Raw genomic sequence first — 14,248 nt, forward strand, 5'->3', positions numbered from 1 at the left:
ATATTAATGCTAAATACTGTTTTACTAGTTATAGTCCAAAATGTGTTGCTCAGATCTCTTATCGTGCCTTATTTACCACCATATTGTATTTATGTGGTAAAAGACAAATAATTTCCAAGTTACCAAAACTGATTCCTAAGTATGATTTTTTTTTTCTTCTTTTTTATTTTTTTTATTTTTTTATTTTTATTTATTTATTTTTCTCTTCTAACCTGTCTACAAAAGGCATTTTGTAAAGGGTATAGTGGTATAGTACCTGTGTAGGTTTTTGACTTAAAACAACAGGTTTAATCTCAAACTAGTGTTTCGAGTTTAATCTTAAGTGTGGTCCTAATACTTGTTTTTTTTTTTTTTTTTGTGTTTTTAAGACTAGTAAAAGCGTGATTCTTAGGTCATGTGTCTTTAATCTGTAATGTATTATTAGAGCACCTGTGAAAAGAAAAATGGAATCCAGGTTTCAGAAGACGTTCCAACATTGTTTGCTTAGAATAAAACAGCAAAAACTGCCTCCTCCTTTACAAAAATAAGAATAAACTGAGAAATTGTAAAAGTAACCTGCAAATAAACCTTGAAAATGTGTTTTCTTTTGGTTTTTTTACACTTTACAGCACAATTTCAAAATATAACCTAGTTATTGTAGTACTTTATTACAGATTTATTGTTTTGATATACTCAATTGATTGATTTATTCCAAACTACAAATGTCACCTTTTTTATGTTTTGGTCTCCATACAAAAAGCCTGGTGTTTTTTTTTAGCACATAGGTATGTGATTGAAAACTGGGTACTGTATGAACACGGGCATGGACAGGCAGGCCTCTTGACTTTCCCATATTAGCATACGTCATTGACTGCTAAGATGAGGGTACCGGAACTATGGTGACGCAGGTAAAGTTGTTACTTAAACGTTCTCTCCACCTCTTCTTTAGTTAATATACGTGGTATATTTATACCAGTTGTATTAAGGAAATGTTGATATGTTATTTTATCAGCAAGCAGATACAAATAAAGGGGCTGTTGTGTGTAATTACGTAAGGGGCGTGGCCTCACATGCACAATCCGAGTTGGTACAGGTGGGATACTCACGCGCCTGGTTGTCCGCTGGAGCTTCCGCTGATACAGAAGTTAGCGCTTTAGGACTTTACAAGACGTTTTTGTTTTTCGTCTCTGCTTTTATACTGGAAATGCAAACGGTTGCTTCTAATAACAAGCGTGCTTAAAGTTTTACAAAAAATGCCTTGTGTAAAGGAATTCAAGAGATTAAGCTCGTTGTTTCTGGCCATTTTATCATTTTTTACTTTCCAAGGTGAGAATAAAGCGTAGTTACGCCTTATGACACTTATCTGTGTGATTTTGTTTGTTAGTATTAGAAATTTTTGTGTCATTTTTAGGGTTAGAAAAAGAGGGCTTTGTTGTGCGTTTCTGTAACGACAGCATTGTTCCTGATTGTAAGATTAAACGACAGTAATTCTGTTTAATTGGCATTATTTTGATGTTAGCAGACTTATTGCGTGACCTTGCAATTTCCTTTCTAATTCAGTTACTTGGCTACATCCTCACAGGTGCCCGCTGTGAACTGCTGGTTTCTCCTGCTGGTCCCAGTCTGGTGAATGCTTTAGCTGGCGAAAACGTGACTCTGGCTGTGTCCTTCAGTGGTGCCCCTGACCCAGTTGTTAGTTGGTTTAAGGGGGTTTTAAATATTGCTACATGGACTATAAACTCCAGTGCTGATCCACCTGTAGCTGCAACTTTCAGTAGTGTAATCAGGATAGACAAACAAAGTGCAAATCTCACCTTTTTTAATGTTCCACTTAACTACACCAGTGACTACACCATCGAAATGGTTAAATCTGGAATGAGTAAAGCCTCAACTACTTTCACTCTTAAAATATTTGGTGAGTGGGCATATCTGGCTGGAAGACGTGCTGTTGTTGATGGCTTAGATAAAATGTTAAATATAACTCTTTAAATATTAACTGTTTAAATATTTGAGACAAACCATAAATGAAAATTAAAAAATGAAATCTGACATTTGAGAAGTTATGCAGTTTATCTTTTATATGTACCTGCCGTCTTAATAAGGCTGATGCATTAGAAAGGAAAGGCAGTACACTAGAGTAGATATATTCATCTAGTGGTTCTTCTTTCCTTTCATGTTTTTATTTACAGAATACATCCAGAGCTTGACTCTGAGCTCACAGCCGGGTCTTATCAAAGAGGGAACTGAGAACTTCACCCTGCAGCATAGCATGCTCCAAGGAGTGTTTGAGCAACAAATGTGGTTCTTCAATGGCATTGAAATAAAAAACAGCTCACACTATTTAGTGAAGACACAGGCAAATAGTCTTGTGATCCTCAGGCCAAACCGAAATGACACAGGAGAGTACGCTGTGTTACTGACAAACCCCTTCAGAAATGCAACGGCATCTCAAAATGTCTCTGTGCAGTGTAAGTTTAACAGTTTAAAAGTTTTACAGTTTTAAAGTCTTCTTTATTTATATACGTATAAGTTTCTTTATTTATATCCCTGTTTTCTCATAACTCTCTATGGTGTGTTATAGATGGACCTGATGAGCCTACACTTGAGGCCCATCCACTTCAGACTTTTTATTTAGCAGGAGACTCTTTGAAACTCTCCTGTCAGGCTAATGGATTCCCACAGCCAATCTCTGAGTGGGTCTTTGGTGGGAATATCATTTCCCTAAAAGGAGTCCTGAATCTAACAAATGTACAAACCAGTCAAGGAGGTGTTTACACATGCAGGCTGGTCAATGAAGATACAAAAGAAAGCCGCCAAAAGAACATGACCTTAACTGTTTATGGTATGTGGAAAAGTAGACATTTTATCTTTTAGGTCATGTTTTTGTGAAATTGTTCTCAATTTGGATTGAAAATTATAGTTTAGTTTGTCATGGTTTGCTGTACATAGAACATAGTGCTCATCTAATGCTGTTTATATTTAGAATTTATTTAGAAATTTTTCATTTCTAAATAAAATATTTAAACGTGTACCCAGACAATAATAACAGATTCATTTTATCTTGGGACAGAGCGGCCAGTGGGCAATCCTGAGTGCTCGGTGCAGTCAGTGAATGCCATCAACCTGCAGTATCACTGTGAATGGGTAGGGGGAACCCCACAGGCCCAGCTGTCTTTTCCAGAGCTAAGCAACTCCAGCAGTGGAGCAGGGAACTTCAGCTTAACCGTCAATGCATCAGATAATCTAAATGGGAAAACAATCCAGTGCATGGCAGAACACCCGGTTGAACATAATAAGTGCAATATCACTGCAAGCAAGTTTTAAATTTTTAACTCATAACAAATCCACATAATGTATGCATAATGTGTTTTATTGACTTTGGCAGTCGAGTCTAAACAGGCACCTTGTGTTCTCCAGGTGGTCCTGTAGCATTCCTTCCAATTATGAGAACCACAGTTGACTCTGGGGGCAAAATAGTGGTGACAGTCCGCTGTTTCAGTGAGGCATCGCCTAAAGCTGTTGTGTCATGGTTCAGTAGCAATGAGACTGTCACCAACGGGTCCACATACCAGATCAGCAGCAACACCTCACAGCTTATGATTCGTCATTACAATGTCAGCAACTTTCTTCTCCAAAACTACACCTGCACATGCAGGAACCCTCTGGGCAGCAAGAAAAGAGAAATTCAGCTACAAGGTATAACTCACTTGTTCAATTTAATTTTATAGAGAAATATATTTTTTACAGTACCATGTTTAACAGGTGATGGAAGTTACTAGTTAAAATAAATTGTTAAAAAAAGGGTTGATTACTCAGATCTTTAAATGTACCTGTCTGACTATGTAATAACACTGGCAATTAAAAGTAATAGTCGACATTCACATCTACTAGGTAGATAAAAGTATAAAATTGTATTCAGAAAAACCTATGTAAAACAGTAAAGGAAACATTAGTCAGATGAGTGAAATTGTAAGGACATAAATCTTCAGCTGGTTTTATAATTAAAATAACTAACAAAAACAACCAACAGTTTCTTGTTTTCTCAGTTCTGAGGCAGTAATGTTTAGAAAGCAGTTTGAGCTTTCAAATCAAAGTTGAGAAAGTGGTATCAAAATAATTGTTATTTGCAGATCCACTTAAAAATAAAATATTTAAACATATTTTGACATTTTTGTGTCGACTCTAAAGTTAAATATTTGCCATTAAAATGTAAGGATTCTGCTGCTTTGGAGTACTGCTCGCATTGCTTGAAACAAAGGCACAATGGGCCCTCAGAAACAGAGCTAAGTAATACCTGAGAATGCAATTTCCTTTCAGACAAAGCTCTTCAGTTTTGGTGTACCCTCGCCTCCCCCCTTCTTCTGCCCTTCCTTGATCTCCCCTACTCTCACAATCCCTCTCTTTTTCCAGGACCATCCATCTCAGATTCCAGTTTGTTCCCTAACCGAAACGGAACCATCGTCACGTTGACCTGGGAGGTCCCATCTATGTCTGTTGTTACAGGTACTAAAATTAAGGGAAGGTCTTAAATGTGCTAGTTTGACTTATCTTCACAAGATTATCTCTAAAGAAAAAACACAGAGACTCACCCTTCTTGTTTTGATATTCCATAACCCATGTGAATGAATACTGCTAGTGTGAAAACAGAAACTCAAAATAGAAGATAGGGGTGTAAATAATGTGTTGTCTGTGAAACTACCATCTACATGGAGCTGTGTTTTGGGCAAAATACTTTAAAGATGAAACTACTAGGAAAATCAAATGCCAGTTTTGGTTATGGCTAGTATCGGCTAGTTTATGTATATACAATTATCCGTTTCAGTAAGCTCTAACATTGATCACTGAAATCTTGAGAGATCTGCTAGAATTAACTGGTTTCCTCTGTGAATTGTGATGCTACAAAACAGAATTGTGTGTGATTTTGTTAAGGGTTCGACATCCAAATGAAAGGACCAGACCTTCTGAGCAAAAATCGCAATGCCCCTCTGACTAAAAGCAGCTCAAATGTATATCGCACAATCCAGCAGAAACCTGGTTCTGCCAGGAGTACGGATATCTTTTTCCTTGATCCCAAGCTGACCTACTGGTTTCAAGTCATCCCCAAAGCTCGTATGACCAATGGAGAGCCATCTAAGAGCCAACGAATTGGTCCAGGTATAGCACAGCTGTCTGTGTGAAACAGCTCTTATCTCATTGTTAGTGATGAGCCTACAGTAGTAACATTTTTGGTTACAGTCTGTCGTGTTGATGGCAGGTGAAGGACTGAGTGGTCCTGCTATTGCTGGCATTGCAGCAGGCATCCCCTGCAGCCTTCTGTTCCTTCTTTTGCTGACTGGCCTCATCTACCTTGGTGTCTACTGCATCAGGAACAAAAGTAGGTGAATTTAAATGTGAATTTAAATACTAAATATAAATCACATTTACACTGACTTATTTACTTTACTTACTGTGATGCTTTTCTTTGGACTTTTATGTTTGCTTTTCATAGGTCATCAGCCAAGATATCCAGTTCCCAGAGCAGTTGATAAGGTTTGAAATACACTAGACAGCATAATTAATGTGCAGGAATTTATCTGGATAGTTTTACTGCTAGTTACATTTAACTACTTACATTTATCCCACTGTACTCATATTGCATTTGTGTTGAAGCCTGGTTTATTTAAAAAAAAAATTCACATTGCACAATGAATCGTTGTTATATTTGATGATTACATTTTGTGCATGTCATGTCCTCCACAGGTAAAAAACAGCCAACCAAATATCACTGCGAATAACATGCTGAAAGGAGTGCTGAGGTCCCCCCCTGACTACAACAGGTTACAGAAGGTAGTCTTACTATAACGAATAAATAGATGTAGTGGGTAACTGTTTCCATTTATCACAGAAAATAAGGGTTTTCTCTTTTTTCTTTTAGACTCTCTCTGAAAAATCAGTGTCTCTGCCCGCATTTATCCCTCCTCCACCTACCAGAGTTGCTACAACCGTCTAAGTTTAAAAAAAAAACCAAAACATGTGTATTGATGTGGATGGTAACTCTTTTTGTATATTTATTTTGTATATTGTATATCTAAAATAAGGATCTCTATTCTTCTGTCATTCTGTGTGTCTGTTATATGTGAGAACTGAGATTTCCACTTGTAGATGGATGTGTGTGTGTGTGTGTGTGTGTGTGTGTGTGTGTGTGTGTGTGTGTGTGTGTACATGTGTACACACACACACACACACACACACACACACACACACACACACACACACACACACACACACACATATATATATACATATATACAGGGAGTGCAGAATTATTAGGCAAGTTGAATTTTTGAGGAATAATTTTATTATTGAACAACAACCATGTTCTCAATGAACCCAAAAAACTCATTAATATCAAAGCTGAATGTTTTTGGAAGTAGTTTTTAGTTTGTTTTTAGTTTTAGCTATTTTAGGGGGATATCTGTGTGTGCAGGTGACTATTACTGTGCATAATTATTAGGCAACTTAACAAAAAACAAATATATACCCATTTCAATTATTTATTTTTACCAGTGAAACCAATATAACATCTCCACATTCACAAATATACATTTCTGACATTCAAAAACAAAACAAAAACAAATCAGCGACCAATATAGCCACCTTTCTTTGCAAGGACACTCAAAAGCCTGCCATCCATGGATTCTGTCAGTGTTTTGATCTGTTCACCATCAACATTGCGTGCAGCAGCAACCACAGCCTCCCAGACACTGTTCAGAGAGGTGTACTGTTTTCCATCCTTGTAAATCTCACATTTGATGATGGACCACAGGTTCTCAATGGGGTTCAGATCAGGTGAACAAGGAGGCCATGTCATTAGTTTTTCTTCTTTTATACCCTTTCTTGCCAGCCACGCTGTGGAGTACTTGGACGCGTGTGATGGAGCATTGTCCTGCATGAAAATCATGTTTTTCTTGAAGGATGCAGACTTCTTCCTGTACCACTGCTTGAAGAAGGTGTCTTCCAGAAACTGGCAGTAGGACTGGGAGTCGAGCTTGACTCCATCCTCAACCCGAAAAGGCCCCACAAGCTCATCTTTGATGATACCAGCCCAAACCAGTACTCCATCTCCACCTTGCTGGCGTCTGAGTCGGACTGGAGCTCTCTGCCCTTTACCAATCCAGCCACGGGCCCATCCATCTGGCCCATCAAGACTCACTCTCATTTCATCAGTCCATAAAACCTTAGAAAAACCAGTCTTGAGATATTTCTTGGCCCAGTCTTGACGTTTCAGCTTGTGTGTCTTGTTCAGTGGTGGTCGTCTTTCAGCCTTTCTTACCTTGGCCATGTCTCTGAGTATTGCACACCTTGTGCTTTTGGGCACTCCAGTCATGTTGCAGCTCTGAAATATGGCCAAACTGGTGGCAAGTGGCATCTTGGCAGCTGCACGCTTGACTTTTCTCAGTTCATGGACAGTTATTTTGCGCCTTGGTTTTTCCACACGCTTCTTGTGACCCTGTTGACTATTTTGAATGAAACGCTTGATTGTTCGATGATCACGCTTCAGAAGCTTTGCAATTTTGAGACTGCTGCATCCCTCTGCAAGATATCTCACTATTTTTGACTTTTCTGAGCCTGTCAAGTCCTTCTTTTGACCCATTTTGCCAAAGGAAAGGACGTTGCCTAATAATTATGCACACCTGATATAGGGCTTTGGAGCGTGATGTCACGGGGGTGGGCGTGGAAAGGATTTTGGCCCGATCCGCCATTTTGGGGGTCTAAGTAAGGAGCGAAAGCATAGCCATGGTTCGTACTTGCTGTGTGCTCGGCTGCAATGTTCGATCTTCCGACCGGCATGGGAATAAGTTTGGATTGTCTTTTTATGCTTTCCCAACGTGGAAGCAACATGAAGTAGCTCATGTATTGGATATTACCAAACGAAGGCGTCTAGCCTGGATAGCAGCCGTGAGACGAGCTGATATCAAGTTCTGTTACGTCTCCAGATATCAGCTGGTGTGCTCAAGACATTTTCATTCCGGTAAGTTCTAAATATGTTCACATCACACTTTATAGCTGAATAATATTATCGTTGGTGGTCTCGGAAGTTATAGAAATTGCGATCAAACATCAAATGGAGTGACTTTGCAGACATGTGTGCTATGTAAAGATTCGCAGGAGGACAGGGAGGACACAAATTGGCGTTAATAATTTGCCCGATTATCAATGTGTTAATTTGCATCTACTTTACAATTATGGGCACATAAAATGATAACGATATTTTAGCAGTTTACTGATAAATGTATAACATTAATTATGGTGGGGGGTGGAAAATGGCTATTTCACTCGATGCACTCCAGCTGACTTACTTTGACGACGTACTCAAGAGTTTGGCGGCTTGAAAATAGCCAAATCTTGCACCCAGCCATTTGTAAATTGGATGTGCGCCTCCAGTGACTTGTAATTATGAAACTGGTTCGCAGTGTAAGCGCTTACTCCACAAACAAGATAGGTGAAGATATCGGGGTAGGACAGTGGCGGTAAGTCGTCTGGGTCTTTACTCCACTGCCGTATGTCGTATGGGTCCAGATTTGCGATGCACTCTATTTTTTTTCAAATACTGCTGCTTCGCCTCTGGACGCAATCGGTCTCTATACCGTCCGTTTTCTTTTGAGTTGCTTTTAAACATGTTTCTTGTCGTCGTCGCCGTTCCAACAGTGAGTTTGTTTGGATCGTAGACCCCGAAAATGGCGCCGCGCTCCCACAATGCATTGCGGCGTGACGTCAACTCCAAAGCCCTATAGGGTGTTGATGTCATTAGACCACACCCCTTCTCATTACAGAGATGCACATCACCTAATATGCTTAATTGGTAGGAGGCTTTCGAGCCTATACAGCTTGGAGTAAGACAACATGCATGAAGAGGATGATGTGGACAAAATACTCATTTGCCTAATAATTCTGCACTCCTGTATTCACACACATATATATATATTCTTAATGTTTTTATTAGTTTGGTTAGCAGTTTGACCACTATTCCTGACCTTTCCACCTGACTCTTTTAAATTCAGGGGGATTTCTCTCTTTTAGGTAGCTGTTTTAAAAATTAAAGGATAATTTTTAAAATACAGGACAAGTTAGTATCCTGTGTAGTAGTGCACTTTCGTAGGCCAGCATCATGGGCTTTTGCCCAGGTTTTTCTGTTGTTTTAAAAATATTGGCATAACATTATTTTAATTTAAAATTTTGAATAAAATCTTGATTTTGTTCATGTTTTTCTTGACTGTTTGTTTCCTACATTTTCTGGGGAATCTAATGTCATGAAAAATAACTTTCTTTTAAGATTCATAGCAGTTCTTAAAATTATTTTAGAGATGAACTACAAACATGGCATATTACACTGTATAGTTATTTATTTAGGAAAAATTAGGCCAAAATGCAGAAGCAGTCCAGTGAAAAGCCAACTATACCCTTACTGCTCTCATAGAAATTAAGAGAGCACTATTAACTGATCGTCAGCAAGTGTGACCACCTCTATGAATGTTTAAAGTAATTACACTACAGTTAGAAAAAGAGTGAAGAAGGAAGTATCACTTCCTTGGAAGAGCTGATTTCCCCAGCAAATGCTGTTTTGCATATACTAATCCTCAAGCCATATGTTTCACCATTAGATCCCATCGTCACCATAATATTTATGGACCGATTAACTTTTTATTTTTTCATTGTGGCGGAGTCGAGAGTTCCCCTGTTGAGACAAGAATATGACTTGACATGGTCCTTTTGGATCAGCCCCTGTTTTAAAATCATCTAAATGCAAAAATCTCATGATGCAACTCAGTGTTTTTGTTCAAAAGGTCAATTGACCTAGTGGGAACTATCCTTTTCTAGCCCAATGCTAGAAGTGCTAATGTTTCGATAAACATTAATGTAAGATCTTGAGCATCATCCACACAAGACGCTGCAGCATAATGGAAAGAATTGATGAACACAAATGGACAAGGATTAACATAAGCAACTAAATTTAAAGGTATAAAAATCAATTCTTATTTCTAATGTTTACTTGAAATCATGTGGGGCTCATTTATAGACCCTTCAACATCCCTTATGACAGTCAATTTCTTTTGTGGTACATAATTATGTAGCAGATTTTACTTCGGAATAAGGTGATTGTTACGTCCCTCTGCAGCTTCTAATCGTCTCAGTGTTTTCAGCTGGTGCTAATTGGCCACACCTAGTCAGGTGTGGATAAAAGCATACCTGAGGCAAGCTTTCCGGCAGTGCACTAGTCTTTGCCTTGGTGGCACCAGCCATTTTAGCCAACCTGGTTTTCCATTTTAGGATGAAACCTCTTCTCACCCACACTCTGTTATTCATCTCCTTTTTTTTATGTTGCGGCTTTTGAGCCGGGTTGTAACAGTGATCTTGTCTTTGGGAGGCACATAAATGTGGAAGTGGTGAAGTGTGGTAGAAGAAGAAAACATTTTACTTAAGTAAAAGTACCAATAACACACCTCAAGGTGAGATAAGTAAAATCTCAAGGAGTAACATTAAATTTAAATGCCTATGTAAATTGCATGCACATTAGGTACGCTGTGAGAAAAAATAACTTTCCATGGCTAGTGGTGAGGGTGGTGGTTAGTGCCAGCTTCTCTCAGCAATGCTTTTTTCATTGTGGTGAGCTGATATTATACAACTGTGCAGTAGATGGTGCTCTAGTGCCGTAACATGAACTTGAAAGAAGAAAGTAGAGGAAAGAATATGGTTAAACATGGTTTGACAAGTCTGTATTTATAATATTTGGCTTCCTCTGTCCCCTAAAAGTTTGTAGTTTACTACAGTCAAAGTAAGCCAATCTGCAATAAGATCACAAACTCATTGCCACTCTTATTCATTGCTATATTAAATATTTTAGTAAAAGGATTTAATTAACCCTATAACAATAGTGAAAAATGAAATTTTTTTTTTTTAAAATCTTTATGTGCATCATCCATGAAAATAATGAACGATGCACACTAATCTGGTCATTTGAAAATCTTATAATGCAGATTTTCAAATTAAGCTGCTAGTATTCAACACGATTATACACTTTGAGGAAGTGCTCTTGAGGTTTTAGCTTTCCCAAGTAGAGAACATAAGTGGCAAAAAATTACGACAGTCACACTTGTGTTGAAATTGCTTCATTAGTGTTTGGTCAACGTTGTTTTGCTTTAACTTGACAATCCTCTGTTTTTGTATTTTCTGGTCTGGTGTTTCATTTTATCTTCTTTCTTCTTCTTTCTCATGATTTCTCACAGTTTTCAGCCACATGGTGCAATATTGACTTTTGGGGAAAAACTTGGCAAAAGCTTCTAATTTTCACAGAGTGAGGACCATTAGTACAGCGTGCGATTACTCCCTAAAGATGTTTATTTAGTGCTTATTGCTTATCTCAGTCTTAAATACTAAACAAAATAGTTATAATTTAGTCAGTGTAATATCACTTCAGTCCTAACTAACAACAGTCTATTTCTTTCAATCATATTGATCATATGTTTTGCAAATGTGCAGTTGATCTTGTGAAAGATTTATATGGTGGTTAAATGAACAAACCTGTCAACACCGTCTTTAAGCAAACATGACACCACAGCAGCTGTGGGTCTGACCTAAAACTTCTTTCTAATCTGTTTGACTGACAGCATTCATGATCAAAATGAAGAAGAACTACAATTGCATCATCAGAGTTCTTCTTGTGAAAATTACAGAGAATTTGTGGGTTATTTGGCTTCTTGACCCTCAGTGCATTCATAGTAAAAATGTGTTAAATGCATAAACAGTGAATAAAAACATAAAAACACACTGTGACAAGAGATCAGTAAAGGTCACAACACATTATGTTATTCCCCCTTTTGGGGATTTTTGCATTTATTAATCCTATTATCTCTTTATCTCTGTCTGTTGACATGTTCAGGAGTAAATGAGGTTATATGACGTGTGGCCAGCAGCATTATCTGCAAACCAGCACGTACTTAGAAATACAAACTGAAAAAAGTGGCATCGTGAAATACTATTAATTTCTGCTTAGTAAATAAGAAAAAACTCTACAGTTATATGTGAGGATACAGATAGACAGCTTACAGACTAGACTACAACTAGCCAAGTACAGCCAAGTACAGCCATGGCGTAACATTCATTAAAATGATTGCAGAAATGAGGAACTAGGAGACAAGGTTTCACTGAGGGGTGTGTTGTGTTGTGCAGTGTGCAAGTAAGATGCTGAAATCTTTTTCCTACTAATGATAAATTCATTCAGGGTAACAATGAGTGGGTGGTCTCCCCTTACTGTCATAGGGCAAGAACAAATTTCAGGAAACGATTTTTAGAGATATAGATGTATCATATATCATCTGTGACTGGTTACTGTTGCCTAATATTTGGCAAATATTAGATTGTTTATACACTGTAATTTTTCCAGAAAAGATTATGAAATGATGCTGTCAAACAAACTCCTCAGTGTAACACAGTTCAATTTAAACCATTTCTATCCAACAAACACCAACCACATCACATCAGCCCCTGACAATTTATCATAATTGTTGTAATGGATTGCAATAGAACAGTGACGGTGTAAACGACAAGGCCGTTGAGATTACGTGTGCTAGTGTTAGTAGAATAAATCCAGTAGGGTAGGTTTAGCTGATATTTCTTTAACTATGCAATAAACGGCAACCTTTAACTGTTATAACTGTTAGGCAACTGCCTTGTCAACATCATCACATATTTACTGTGAACATGCAGAGCACACTCTACATGAACGGTGTAAGTTTACGTATCTGTTTTAAGCATCAACGTGTCCCCATGACCACGCCCCAGTTACACTGAAAGAAAGTGTGCACTTCAGCACGTTCCATTGACCGCAGCAGTACTGCAAGCCTTTGCACATCCACAGTTCCAGAACACCAAACAGAACAACAGACAAGGACTGTGCTGCAGCGGCCTCGCATCACAGACCCTCCCCCTTACCCCAATAGCATCCCCTGACACCCCCCCCCCCCCCCCCCCCCCCCCCAATGCTCCCATGTAGTTCAGCAGGAACGTGTCACATGGCTTTTTGCACACCAACTCATATCCATTTGTACTGTGCTGATTGTTTTAAAGGATTTTGCCTCCATCAACAGAAAAGTGGGGGGTTAACCTTTTGGAATTCAGCCTAGGCCATCCTCTTTGACATTCGCTCACTCCTGGCTTGCACTCTCTCTCACTCTTTCCCTAAGGAAAGCCTGATACTTAAGAGGGTTGATTTATCCTGAGGAATTCAGGTGAGATGATGGTGATGGTGATTTGTTAAATTGCAGTAGAATTTATAAACTAGAATGGATAACACTGGCTGCTAACCAGTTTTCATGCACTGTGACTATTTCGTAATAATGTATGTATATTTCATGTTTCAGGGTCTTTATTTTCAGTATATTCATAGATAGTTTTAAATAATACATCAAGCATTTCTAATGATTCTAAAGATTTCATCCCATAAAGATTGAGATTTGAGATGATAGATTTGTCTGTTTGTTTTATATACCCTGACAGGAATATGACATTCAGATGTTACACACCAGTGTTGCAGATGTATGCCGTCTGAATTTTGCTCTTACAGCTCAGAGAAAAACTGAACCCACATGTCTTGAAACAGATGCTTGATATGTTTTTAAAGTTGTTCAATATTTACCAAGGCTGATAGTGCAAGTGTATAGTTGGTATTGTAGCTGATACTGTTTTCAATGTGTATGTCTGTGTGCCATAATAGCAAAATGGAATTTCCACAAAGGCTGTTTTGAGTGTTTATATCTGTCTGTACGTGGACAGAGTTTGTTAACACAAGATATAGTCGTGAAACTCCACAAATGTTTTGCTGAAATTAAAGTAAAGGATGAGTATGATGATGGGTTTGGTCTGATCCATGGGTGCTGATTACTTATGCAACTATACCCTTACCCTAAAATGACCTTACATTTTATTTGTGTCAGCTGTCACTGCCTTTCACATCATTGGAAGTTATTTGCTGATTATATTGACAGTCTATTTCCTTATTTGTTTTTTTGTGGCAGTTTATTTGCTGCAGTTGTAAGCACATAAAACACATTCAAAGAGTGAGCGAGAGAGTACGTGTTGCTATGAGCTGATTGCATTGCAGGTGGCATGATTTGCTTATCCAGGTCTGCAGCTGTCCTTTGCTTTGTTGTGAGAGATAACTGCGTCGATAAAACACATTATATGAATAAATTTAGATCAATTAACTATAAGACCCACATAAAACTTCATGTTT

General features: G+C 38.2%; 1 protein-coding gene across 2 annotated transcripts; it reads left to right on the forward strand.

Moving 5' to 3' along the window:
• Positions 1 to 1,080: 1,080 nt before the first annotated feature.
• On the forward strand, positions 1,081 to 6,075 carry vsig10l (V-set and immunoglobulin domain containing 10 like). Of its 2 annotated transcripts, XM_085471957.1 has the most exons (12): positions 1,081 to 1,305; positions 1,562 to 1,894; positions 2,169 to 2,447; positions 2,561 to 2,821; positions 3,050 to 3,292; positions 3,397 to 3,675; positions 4,390 to 4,482; positions 4,909 to 5,133; positions 5,234 to 5,353; positions 5,468 to 5,508; positions 5,719 to 5,805; positions 5,894 to 6,075. In XM_085471957.1, the coding sequence occupies exons 1-12, from the start codon at positions 1,233 to 1,235 to the stop codon at positions 5,966 to 5,968; spliced, it is 2,109 nt and encodes a 702-aa protein (XP_085328083.1). In that variant the 5' UTR covers positions 1,081 to 1,232; the 3' UTR covers positions 5,969 to 6,075. The 2 variants fall into 2 exon arrangements, with proteins under 2 accessions (XP_085328083.1, XP_085328084.1); XM_085471958.1 differs by lacking the exons at positions 5,468 to 5,508; positions 5,719 to 5,805; positions 5,894 to 6,075 and having other exon boundaries at positions 5,215 to 5,296.
• Positions 6,076 to 14,248: the final 8,173 nt, after the last annotated feature.

The sequence above is a fragment of the Copadichromis virginalis genome, linkage group LG11, assembly GCF_057382275.1.
Source record: "Copadichromis virginalis isolate Kocher_CV1m ecotype Utaka linkage group LG11, C_Virginalis_male_GT1.1, whole genome shotgun sequence".
Lineage (NCBI taxonomy): Eukaryota > Metazoa > Chordata > Actinopteri > Cichliformes > Cichlidae > Copadichromis > Copadichromis virginalis.